The 12,332-nt window shown below is 45.0% G+C and overlaps 1 protein-coding gene across 2 annotated transcripts in view; it reads right to left on the bottom strand.

Moving 5' to 3' along the window:
* chd2 (chromodomain helicase DNA binding protein 2) overlaps positions 1–12,332 on the bottom strand; it is a 67,865-nt gene that overhangs the window by 15,878 nt on the left and 39,655 nt on the right. For both annotated transcript variants that reach the window (XM_072435800.1, XM_072435802.1), the window contains 14 exons: positions 11,340–11,505; positions 10,664–10,816; positions 8,971–9,042; positions 3,915–4,064; positions 3,346–3,494; positions 3,110–3,206; positions 2,939–3,031; positions 2,684–2,857; positions 2,437–2,606; positions 2,313–2,354; positions 2,069–2,208; positions 1,861–1,999; positions 1,636–1,786; positions 1,353–1,472 (listed from right to left, as the gene is read on the bottom strand). In XM_072435800.1, coding sequence (XP_072291901.1) covers positions 1,353–1,472; positions 1,636–1,786; positions 1,861–1,999; positions 2,069–2,208; positions 2,313–2,354; positions 2,437–2,606; positions 2,684–2,857; positions 2,939–3,031; positions 3,110–3,206; positions 3,346–3,494; positions 3,915–4,064; positions 8,971–9,042; positions 10,664–10,816; positions 11,340–11,505 — 1,816 coding nt within the window. The remainder of the gene's footprint in view (positions 1–1,352; positions 1,473–1,635; positions 1,787–1,860; positions 2,000–2,068; positions 2,209–2,312; positions 2,355–2,436; positions 2,607–2,683; positions 2,858–2,938; positions 3,032–3,109; positions 3,207–3,345; positions 3,495–3,914; positions 4,065–8,970; positions 9,043–10,663; positions 10,817–11,339; positions 11,506–12,332) is intronic.

Here is a 12,332-nt window from a genome sequence, read left to right as displayed (position 1 = left end):
CTGTGCGTGTTTGGACATTACAGACTGGGAGGTTTTCAGAGCTGCCACAGATAGTTCGGATGAGTACACGGATGTCAAACATTCGATTCTGTGGGGACACCAAAGTCGCTTTCAATAACGACAAACCCTGGTTCACACCAAAACTGAGGCAGTTGAGGCAGCAGAAGGAGGCAGCGCACAGGGCCGGTGATAGAGAGCGCTACAAAGACGCAAAGTATGGATTAAGCAGGGAGGTGTCGAGAGCTAGATCACAGTACAATAAGCTGCTGGACCAGACGGTGTCTCTCCCGCCACCTTAAGACACTGTGCAGAAGAAGTGACTACCGTCTTCACTGGCATTTTTAACACCTCCCTGGAGTCATGCCATGTCCCAGCCTGCTTCAAATTGTCCATCATCATGTCTGTCCCCAAGAAGCCCCGGATCACTGGAATTAATGACTACAGACCTGTGGCTCTGACGTCTGCAGTCATGAAGTCATTTGAGCGCCTGATCTTGCCCTTCTTCTTTCACCTCCTCTCTAATGGACCCCCTGCCGTTCGCCTACAGAGCCAACAAGATATCAGCACAGGAACTCTACAGGGCTGTCCCAGGGCTGGGAACTTTCTCCTCTGCTCTTCTCTCTGTACACAAACTGCTGCACCTCCAGCTACGGCGTTGTAAAACTGATAAAGTTGGCAGATAATAACACCCTCATCAGGCTCATGATGGTGCAGTTGATGGAGCAGATGATGGTCCAGTTTTACAGGGCCATCACTGAGTCCATCCTCACCTCCTCCATCACCGTGTGGTACGCTGGAGCCACAGCCAGGGACAAACAGAGACTACAGCACCCTCTGCTGAGCAGGTGATCGGTTGCAGACTTCCATCTCTGCAGGACCTGTACGTCTCCAGGACTGTGGGACGAACAAGTCAGATCACAGCTGACCCTTCTCACCCTGGACACGGACTATTTGAGCCACTCCCCTTAGGCAGGAGGCCACTCCCCTAAGGCAGGAGGCCACTCCCCTCAGGCAGGAGGCCACTGAACATTCAGACCTGAGCCTCCCGCCACAAGAACAGTTTCTTTCCCTCTGCTGGAAAATTATGTAGATATTACGTTTATTTGATCTTACTGGTAAATTTAAATAGCATTTGTGCAATAAATGACTTATTTGATGTATTTTGCTTCATTATAGTTAATTGTTGCATCGGATCATCAAAGAATGTTCCTAGACTGTGAATTTTGTTTGCCGACAATGACAATAAACCTTTTCTGATTCTGGTATGACATGGATTGGTCTGTTTGGGCTGGAGTGGGCTGGAATGCTCAGCTCTGATATCTCTGTGTAGCGCAGTGACATTGACATAGTACCTCGTCTCTGGACACTTGGTCGACACTGTCTTGCTCCTTCTTGAGTAACTTCAGCAGGTACTCGGCACGCACCTGCAGCTGCTTGCCCTGGGGCTTCTTACTAGGGTCGTCAGGCAGGATCTGAACACAGAGACGGCAGATCAGAAGTGACTACAACGCATTCTGCCCTTGTGTTTTATGTTTCTCCATTCTCTGATGTTTGTCTCTCCTTTGAGTTGTACCTGTACTTCACATGTGAGGGTGGGATAGGAGGGTTAGGAGGACACTAAGGAGGGAGACTTGCCTTGTCCACCAGCCTCATGTCAGGGTCGGTCTTGATCAGGTCCCAGTTCCCAAAGCCGTGTTCATAGATCCCCAGCAGTAGCTGAGTGTCATCCTGGAGGTCCCACTCTACATCAAAGTGCGCCTGCTTAACCCGGAGGTTCAGCATAAACCTGAAGGATACAGCTCATGTTAGACAGACGCATTACCCACAATACATTCTTCTAATCCTTAGAAGGATCCTGACTTGTTCCTCTCAGCGGGGTTGGCTGGCACAGCTTTGTGCAGTGGCTCAAACTCCTCCTCATGCTGAATAATGGACTTGGCATTGACTTGGACTCCTGAGATTTTAATGTTGATTCCTCTGCGTTTCCCAGGACCTTTGGCTAAAACACATTCACGTGACAATGTGTAACTCAATCATATCAAAGAGATGATTTCAGAAAGTTCTTTACCTTCCACAGGGTTCTCCTTGAGCTGCTCCTCGTGCTCCTGCAGTGCTGACATACAGCTTGAGTGGACCAGCTCCCCTAGTCTCTTCAGGTCTGCAATGGACTTGTCCACCAACTCAGAGTCTCGAGCTATGCCCTCCAACCTACATCAGGAAGTAGCATGTTAGCAAGTATTAGCGAACTCAGACAGCATGTTAGCATTCTCTGTCCTCCAACAGCAGTCTATGAGCTAGGAGAAGAGCCTCACCTGTCAAGAGGTGCTCCAAACTTCTTATAAGCCTTGATGAACCTGCACACAATTGTGATTGTGAATAAATCTGAACATTTTATGTGTGAACATCTATAAGAAGAGTGTTGGTGTGCTGTCATACCTGCGGATCTCAGCGTCAGTGAAGCCCTCCACGTTGTTCTTACGAGCCCGGGGACGGCCTCTCTTCTTGGGCCTCTTGTCATCTCCACTGTCCTCACTGTCGCTGTCCGAGCCGGACGAGCGGTTCTTCAGTTTGGAGCCCACATCACTGTCGCTATCATTGGCCTGGGCCTGTGCACACAGATGAGACATGGTTAACAAATGGCCAAGATCACAGTGGAACATATATCTGCACTGTTTACTGAGACCTTCTTGTTGGAGCTCCTGCTCCTGGGAAGCATGAAGATGTCTTCCATCTCCCTCTGCTTCTCCTCCTCTTCAATCTTCCTTCGCTGCTCCTCTGGGATGATATCGTCCCACTCTCGCACACCCTTCTCCTCCAGCTCTGGAGCACTCTCCTCCATTGTGGTAAAATTAGCAACCTATACAATATAACCAAACAAAAGTGCACAAGTTATTAGATATAATATATTCAAAAAGCTGTATATATCCTTGAGGTGTACCTTGAACTGAGACAAGAGTTCGTCTGTGGCGCTGGAGCCAAGGTCACTCTCTCTGGTCTCAGCCAATCTCAAGATCTCTTCGATGTCCATTTCCTGTAAGTGGGTTTGTTTGCAAGGCTTATTCTAGCCAGGTTTAAATGTATAGACATGGTTGTTGTGAATCCCCTGTACCTGTGGCTCCGACTCCTCGCCCTCAGCCTCTTTGAAAAGCTCTTCTGCTCCAAACTTGAGAATGGCCGTCAGCTCGTCTTTGTTGAAGGGATTGGAGCTGTGTAGCATCAGGTGTTACGTGTTAGCCCCCACTCATGAACCATGTGACCGCTGTGACCCCCGTGCCGTGATCCGCATGACATGACCCCAGCGCTGTGAACCCCATGTATGTGAGAACATGTAATTGTGAGGCTCACTTTGTGCTTCCTGAGCTGTTGTCCAGAACCGTGCGTCCAGTGGTGTCCATCCTCTGAATAACCAGATGGTCTAAAACCATCTTTTTCTTGGCTCTTTCTATGATGTCCTCCTCCACTGTTCCTTTGGTCACCAACCGATAAATATTAACCTGAAACATAGAAGTAAATTAGGGCTAAAAATCTGTACTTTTTTTAAGGGCTTGAAAATTAACACGTTCCACTTTAAGTCTATAGTGAATAGTGAAATAAAACCAACTAATAAAGACAGTAAATAAACCATAAACTAGGATAACCACTCTAAAACAGAAACAGAAATATTGATGACTAAACAATTATAAATCTACTCTGCATACCAGAACATCTTTCTAGAAGTCTAAACTACAGGGTTGTACACAAGGCGACCACATGGAGACTGGATATTCTGTTGTTTGCAGAGGACATTGTTTTATCTAAAATAACTGCAGTCTTAAGATTTGCCAAAATAAACCATTCAATATGTGATTTGGATGTATCGCATTTAATGGTCAGTTAAAAGTTGTTAATGTTGTGTGTGTGTGTAGGAGCCATACCTGCTTCTTCTGCCCGATGCGGTGTGCTCGAGCCTGAGCCTGCAGGTCATTCTGAGGGTTCCAGTCCGAGTCAAAGATGACCACAGTATCGGCAGAGGCCAGGTTAATGCCCAGACCGCCAGCCCGAGTGGACAGCAGGAAGCAGAAGTCCTGGTGAGACACATATGTTAGGCTCTTGAGTTCCAGTGGTGCATCAGAACATCTAAAACTAAATGTAAACTTATTTAATAGGCAGACTGACAAAGGTCCTATTTTAGGTTTAAACCATGCAAAAATGATAACATCTGATAAACAGTTTGTTAATCATTTCAACATAAAAAACAAAACGCCTCGAGGTCACCATGAAAATCTCTTTCAAAATCAGACAATGTAACTTGAACGATAAAGGGCTTTCTGATATAGTTTTCTAAATTGTAGTATGGTACAGTTTGTAGCTCTCAAGTTTGATACCTGCTCTGAGAAAATCCAGGTTTAATGATGATGTCATTGATGTGACCTGTCCTATTCATGGGCCTGAAGTGACGTCACACTCGTTGCTACTGCCATTTTGACAAAAGCCGCATGTTCACTGTGGGCTGTGCCACCAAAAAGCCTTAAAACAAAGATTCTGCTTCTGTAATGTCCACAAAGACTCGATTTGTCCAAAAATGTATTACTGTGGTCAGGAAGGACTAGTGGACTAACATAAATCACTCCAGAAGGCTGAGCTGTTTGTTTCAGGTAGTTAGCAACTGGCTAATGCTAGTTTACATATTGTTGTGTGACTATGCTAATAAACATTAGCCTACATCCAGATAGTTTTAGGTAGCCACATTTCCATCTGTCTGAGTGTTTTAGGATCAGACAGTCACTCACACGAACAGAAAGTCTATATATATATATATATATATGTCTATATATATATATATATATATATATATATGTATATATGTATGTATGTATGTATGTATGTATGTATGTATGTATGTATGTATGTATATATATATATATATATATATGTATGTATGTATGTATGTATGTATGTATGTATGTATGTATGTATGTATATATATATATATGTATATATGTATATATATATATACACATATACATATACATACATACATATACATACATACACATATACATACATATATATCTGTTCTGCGCACGCTGTAGAATTAACATCAGTTTTATTTAGGCGCGTAGACACTTTGTTGATCTGAAGTTCTATCGGTTGTCACTCACTCGCGCGCGGACGGAGCGGCTCGCGGCGCAGAGAGCTGAAAGCTGTTCAGCTTGGGGCAGGTGACCGAACCCATACAGCCTCACGCACCGCCTGCCTGCGCTGGAGCTCCGGAGAATAAACGCTGTAGAATCGGACCAGTGGGCTTGGAGAAATCTGGAAGAGTCTGTGATTTGATGGGAGCTTTTCTAAATATCGACCTCTGTGTAGCTCATCCAAGGAGTTTGTGGACTTTGAAAGCTCTGGCGGCTCCATAATTTACGTTTGAGATCACTTTCCGCGCTCAATCAGTGCAAAGGAACGCAACAAGGGACGGACAAAGGGGCGACAACGTATGCGATCACGTGGTTTTGTGATGTCGGTGAATGAGCTGTATTGCTAACGGTGTTAGCAATTTTGGTTTTGCGTTGTTTCTGGTTAGTGATGGCAGCGTTCGCGCACCCTCTCTCATCATTTCAGGTACATTTTGCCCTCTTTGACAGGCTATTGCTAAAGGTGTTAGCGTTATTTTTTGGGTGTTAGCCATTTTTGGTGTTGTGTTTTTCCTGTCTGATGGTGGCAGCTTAAGCGCCCCTCTTCCATTATTTAGAGCTCATTCATTAGCTCTTTAATAAGCTTTGTTTGTTTGTTTTTCACTCTGGGGTTTTAGAGCCGTGTTTTTGTGCCCCCTCCCTCAGTTTACAGAGTGTACACTGCTAACTTTACTGTTCTGGCGAATGGAGCCTTGCTTTTTAACAGGTGCTGCCATTGCGGTGTTTGCCCTAATTGGTGACGGCAGCATTCCAACCCCTGCTCCCGGTTTTTGCTTCTATACCGGCTTGACACTGCCAGTAATTTACTGGCGTTTCCATTAATGTGTTGGGCCTATTTGGTGACGGCAGTGTTCGCGCACCTGCTCCCAGATCTGGCCTCTGTACAGGATGAATTCGATCATTCTTTATCAGGTAGTTGCCTTTGTCAGTACCTCAGTGGTCAAGATTGCGTTCTCTCTTCCTTATCTTTGGTTATTACTGTTAGTCGGTGAGTTGCTACAGTTACCTGCCTTTCATTATCCTGATTGCGTTCAGTTGATCGTGCCAGATCATAGATGGCTCTCATTCTTGCGTGAACTGTGGGTCTGCAATTCATGTTGATGATGGTGATCTGAGGGCGTGCTTTCTTCTACTGAAAGTGTTTTTCAGACTTTCTTTAAGTGATCTGTTCTGTTCTTCTGTATCTACCTCTGTATCTACCTGCGTTGCACCAATGAAATTTCCCCATGTGGGACAATAAAGGAATATCTTATCTTATCTTTTGGATGACCCGTGTATGAACTGCAGCTATATGCTACAGGCTGTTAGAGTGTCAAGGATGGCACAGTTGTCCTTGACAGGTGGCGATGACCTCCCGCCCACGGGTTGAGCGCCCCCTCCCAGATGCTCAAAGCGCCTTTCTGAGTCCTCGGGCACTGGCGGTCCTGCTAAAAAGGCCAAGTCAGACCGAGGCCTTACTGAATTTGAAGCTATGAAGTCCATTTTGCATGCTCAGCGCATGGATTCCCCTGCTTCTGAGGATTCATTTTCTTCCCGATCCATGCCTGCTCTTGCTCCGGAAGAAGATGTTCTCTCTGTGGCAGAATCTGCCTCTCATTTTAGAGACGAGGAGGGGTCACTATCCTTCTATGGTTATGGGGATGGTTCATATGATTCTTTTGTAAGTGGTTCAATCAATAGCCCCGCACAGGATGTCCTGTGCAAAGCCCTCGGGGCTTCTTCAGCTGGCAATTCCGCAGCCTGGCTCTGCCAGTGCTTTTTTTCAAGCAAGGACGTACTCCTACGCCTTTTGTTGTGCCTCCGTCCACGGAGTATCTTAAAGAGATGCATGACTGTTTGAAAGATCCAAGCGCTTTTTTGAGGCTGTCGTCAGACGGACGAGTTTTGGCCGCTAAGCATAATCCATTGGCAGCTGGTCTGGATCGCATGCCTGCTGTTGAACCTGCAATTGCTTTTCTCATTCTCTCACTTGAGAAAGCCTTACCCCATGATGTCCTCAATCCCTATGACTAATGAATTGGTAACTAAGGTGTGGAATTCTGGTGCGTGGACTGGTTGCTTCAGCAATTTGCTGGCTCACATGATGCTTGCTTCAAGGGGGTGATGCAGCTGATCCTGATGGTGCTAGTAACCTGGCAGTTACTTACTTACTTAGTAACTTAGTTACTTACTCACATGGAAACACTCCTGGAGTCCTTGTTCAAAAGCATAAGAAATGAGCGGAATGAGGAACGTGAGGAGGACTCCACCACCGCGTCTTCGTGGCGGTGGCCTTGTCTCCAATGTTGGCATGGGGTTTGAAGATCCTGCCTTACCTTGACGATTGGTTGGTTTGTGCTCCCACTCGCGATAGTTTATTGACTATACAGGAGTCGTTGGGGTTGAGGGTGAACATGGAAAAGAGCAAACTGGTTTCCACCCAGGACAATGTTTTTTCTGGGGATTGCTCTGGACATCGTTGCAATGGTTGCTTGTCCTTCACCCAAACACTTCGATGACATTGTGAGCATGCTGACTGCGTTTCAGGATGGCAGGGCTCTACCTTTCCTACAATATCTTCAACTTCTAGGAGAGTTGATCTCAGCCTCCAGTGTGGTTCTCTTGGGACTGCTGTCATTACTTCTCATGCAGATAAGGCTAAACAGCTTACAGCTGGATCCAGCTCATTACACAGACAGGCGCCTCAGCACTCCCTGTTCCAGTGGAGGGACCGACACTGGATTACACAAGGGGTTCCACTGGGTTCTCTCCTATCACGGAGAGATGTTGTGTGTACAGATGCATCATCCAGTGGTTGGGGTGCAACCTGGCAGGGTCAAGTGGTTCAAGGAATGTGGGCCCCATGTTTGGTCAGGGAACACATAAACGTGTTGGAAATAGTCGCTGTGCACTTTGGACTACATAATTTCCTGCCGAAGCTACGAGGCAGACACGTTCTTGTGCGATCGGACAACACATCTGAAGTTGACCATATAAACCACATGGTGTGACAAGGTTGGTAAAGCTTACAGAGAGAACCCGGCAGCTTCACACATGGGCATCTGTCTGGCATCTACTTTGGAGTTTTTGCAGGAACTTCTGAATCAGGGATTGTCGCCGTCAACTTTTAAGTTGGCTCCCGCGGTCATCCAGGATTCTTAGAACCGTAGTTACGGTCATAACTATCGTTGTGCAGATTACTTCACATCATTCGGAATTTTAGTTATGACATTTTGTCTTGTTGGGCTCAAAACACAACATAACGTGGAAAAGCTACAACAGTCTAATAACAAATGTAAAAGTCTACAACTTTCAAATATCAAGTAATCAAGTGAAGAAAAAGCTGAATCACTACCACAGACTTTGCGATCACACAAAGTGCGCATGTACCATTCATGTGCTGTCTGCTGTGCATGCTTTTCCATGCGCATGTAATGTTTGTGTGACGTTTGCTGCGCGCAAGTGTAATATTTGTGCGACAGGTCTGGGCCTTTAAAAGCTGTCAGTCAAAGTGAGAGCATGCCGGAGACGCAAAACAAAGACAGGATCAGTGGGAGTCACAGACTGGATTAGGCAGACAGAACATGAGAAAAAAATTGACTGGATTTCTATGAAAACTAGTTTCTTATGGCGTAGCAGAACTGGTTTAGTAAAGACACTTATTTTGACGATCAGTGACTAGCTATGCATAATTTGATTGGCGGGCAGGGTCGCTGTTTGCCCTGTCAGTTCAATGGTAGGAAAATTATTGCTCCATTGCAAGTCTATATGTAATACTGACATAAAGCACTACAATATTATTTGATGGAATGATACTGACTTCTGATCCCTCTGCGTTGAAGTGATCTAAGGCCTGTTTCCGGATCTCTCCCTTTATGGAACCATCCAGTCGCTGTGGAGAATAGACAGAAGAGAAGATTTAGCCAGAGTCCTCTTAAATGTAGGCATTTCTTTCCTCTGCAGGCAAATGTCCTATATAACTAACCTAGAGAGGCTTCACTACAGCAAACCAGCTCAGTGCCGTTCAGTAGGACAGAACTGGCCTGGTATAAATAACTATGAAGTCGCCACAACATGGAAACCTGATCAGCACAGGCAGAACAAGCCCCTGCACCGCTGACTGACACAAAGGTCAACATCCTGGCTCTCAATGTTATTTCATGACAAATATTGGGATTCAAATTGCAATAAGGGGCGGACGATAATGGGAAAAAGTACTATCTCCTTTATCAGCTATTTCTTGTATTGCATAAGAATTGGTTAAAGGTTGAATGGACGATTTTTTTGGCATAAATCTGAGTGTTATTTCCTCGTGGCGTGGACTGCCGATAAGTCCTGCCACGTATCAATCATAAAACGCACCTAGCGCTCACCTGCAGCCGCATGCGGCTCTAGTCCCACATTTCCGCGTGTCTAAGCGCATTGATCTATCATAATATAGTTCCCTCAGTGTACGGGGCAAAATGAAGACGGAGAACGACGTAAATCTACGGGAGACGAGAGATGTGATGCGATCCGTCGCGCTAATAAACAAACACACGTGTGTGTTGTATCAGTCCGCACGGGGGAACGAGTATGCGCGTTCTCAAATCGCCGAAAAATCGTCCATTGTGCCTTTAAGTAAAATAAAAAGATGATAGTCTCTGATTTTCCTTGATACACTTTGGGTCCATAGTGTTTCGCCCAAGTTTACTGATTTGTCAGGGGGGGTTTGTGCATGCGGTCAAACATACGCTTGTACACGCTGTAGAAATATATAGGTTTATGATTTTTTGTAAGATTATTTGCATTGTTATTAATACATTTCCATTATTCCGTTATTCAATCATATTTAAAGTGAAGTCTATGTGAGTCCAATTATAAAAGCCTTATAAATATCTGTTAGGGGGTCAGGGCATTTGTAAGTATAAGTTTATAGTTTAATCTCATGAATGAAACTCAAATTGTGCAAATAATTGATCAATTTATTTAGTTTTAGTTATACAATAAAAAAGACATTTCATCCACTCACTGCTTTATATTAGCCCCTGCACAACTATATTCATCTGTGAAACAAAATGCTAACAGCTTTATCTGTTTACTGCAAGGTTTCACTTTGGTTGCATTTTGTCAACTACTAATTACCAGTAAGCATCAATATTTATTTCAACACCATCCACACTTTGTAGTTGAACAGTTGTGAAAAGCGTTGCTGCTGCTGTGAGAGCAAGTCAGAGCTGCGGAGACGCAAAACACGAACCAGATCTGTGGGAGTCACAGACTGGATTAGGCAGGTGAAACATGAGAATATAAGGACGTGATTTCTATAAAAACTGTAGTTTCTTATGGAGTAGAAGAACAGGTTTAGTACACAAGACACTTGTTTTGACGATTGGTGATTAGCGATGCATGATTTGACTTGCAGGGCAAGGGCGCTGTTGGCGGGGCGCCCTGCCTACTCAATGGTAGGGGAAATAATGCATAGTTAGCTTGCACATCTGAAATTCCACGTCATATGGTTGGGTTCACGTTACCTGGAAAGGGTATCGTTTCATGGTTAGGTACTCGGCCAGGATGTCCAGCATGCGCACCATCTGGGAAAAGATCAGGACCCTGTTCCCTCTCTCTCTGAGGCGGGTCAGCAGCTTGTCCAGCAGCACCAGCTTCCCACTGCCTCGCACGAGGGCCTGACCACAACACAACATATAGGTTCATCAACATCAAAGCATGGAGATGCATTGCGCTCTTAAGAACCTCTGGAGTGGTTTGCTTAGATCCACTGTTCTAAGTGAATCGTACTGGTTTATTTACGCAATCCAAAGCGACCCCTGAAAAGCCTAGCTTCCATAGCGATCTGACTCTTTTTGCTCACGGAACGCCTGGAGCGAGATGATTGGATAAGAGAGAAAATGGCAACAGAAACAGAAAATTATAATTTGTCACCAAACTCTGAATTGATCTTGAGATCCAGGTCAAAATGCGTCTAACATGATCCAAAGCCAAAGTATGACATAAAGAGAGTTTCAAAGGCGGCGTAAAGGCTTTGCAGAGAAGTCAAAGAAATTACTAAATGTCTTTTGTGAATCGCTGAGCTCAACCTCAGGATTAGGTTAGGTTAGGAGGTCTGGAACAGAGCCAGGGCCTAAGCAGATGTTTCAAAGAGCTCTAAAGTGAACCGGTCAGGGGGTCAGGGATGCGAGTCACTGGTACCAGCAGCTGTGAGGGCCGATCTCCATCCTCCTCCTCCTCCTCGGGCAGTTTGATGAGGAAACTGTGGTTGCAGCACTTCTTCAGCTCCATGACGATGTTCAAGAAGCCAGACGAGCAGCCTCTGGTGCCTTTAGACAAAGCCTTGAAGTTCCTCGTAAGAATCCACCTGCAAATATAGAGCAGAAATTGAAGGTCTGGATAGAAAAAAGGTACACAAGTTTTGTACCAGGTTGTACAAGAAAATGAAAAGCTTTGACTTGGAGAAACAGAACATTTATAGATATTTAAAAATAAGGAGTTATTGTAACTAAGCAGGCTTTTAGATAGAGACCCGTCTTCCCTTATTTTGGACGGGGTTTTCTAAAATGTGGACAGGCATTTTTGAGTGCAGGGACGGTCATTTTATTAATAAATCTTAGAAAAAAAGGGAAAATTACAGTGTTCTCGCTGAGGGGTTTTGGCCGGGGGCCCCCGCCATGCTGAAAAGATACCGCCAGGTATTAAGATAACCATGCACGCGGCGGCGCGCTACCCAAAAGATAGCGCCAGGCTGAAAAAACAACCGACAGGTTGAAAAACAAAGATCGTCTTTTTTATTCAAGTAAGATACAACGCTATCATATAGTTAAGGAAGCTACTCAATAATGCAGACGGCTTACATTCTGGTCCCAAATGTTTATTTGGCACCTGTTCACCAGATCACCGTCTGTGCGAGCGCCGTAGAATAACTTTTCTGCTCATGCCGCCCACAGCGCTCGATAATATGGGAAGCCAATATGATCACACTCTGCCACTTAGGAGCGGCGTATGGCGTAAATTAAGAGAACGTTGCATTATTTTGTAAAAGCGTCGGAAAATACGCTGCGATACGCCGCTCCTAAGTGGCGGCATGTGATCATATTGGCTTTACTTTCTTAAGTACTTTTTATTAGTCAGGAGAATGACGAAGCTACTCGTTTTTTCGCCTTGTCTTATTTGGGACAGGGTGTTTTC

This window comes from Eucyclogobius newberryi, unplaced genomic scaffold (assembly GCF_026437365.1).
Source record: "Eucyclogobius newberryi isolate DKJ021-1_F unplaced genomic scaffold, fEucNew1.0.hap1 SCAF_7, whole genome shotgun sequence".
NCBI lineage: Eukaryota > Metazoa > Chordata > Actinopteri > Gobiiformes > Gobiidae > Eucyclogobius > Eucyclogobius newberryi.
Note: the sequence above shows the minus strand (reverse complement) of the source record. Positions and strands in the feature narration are given on the sequence as shown.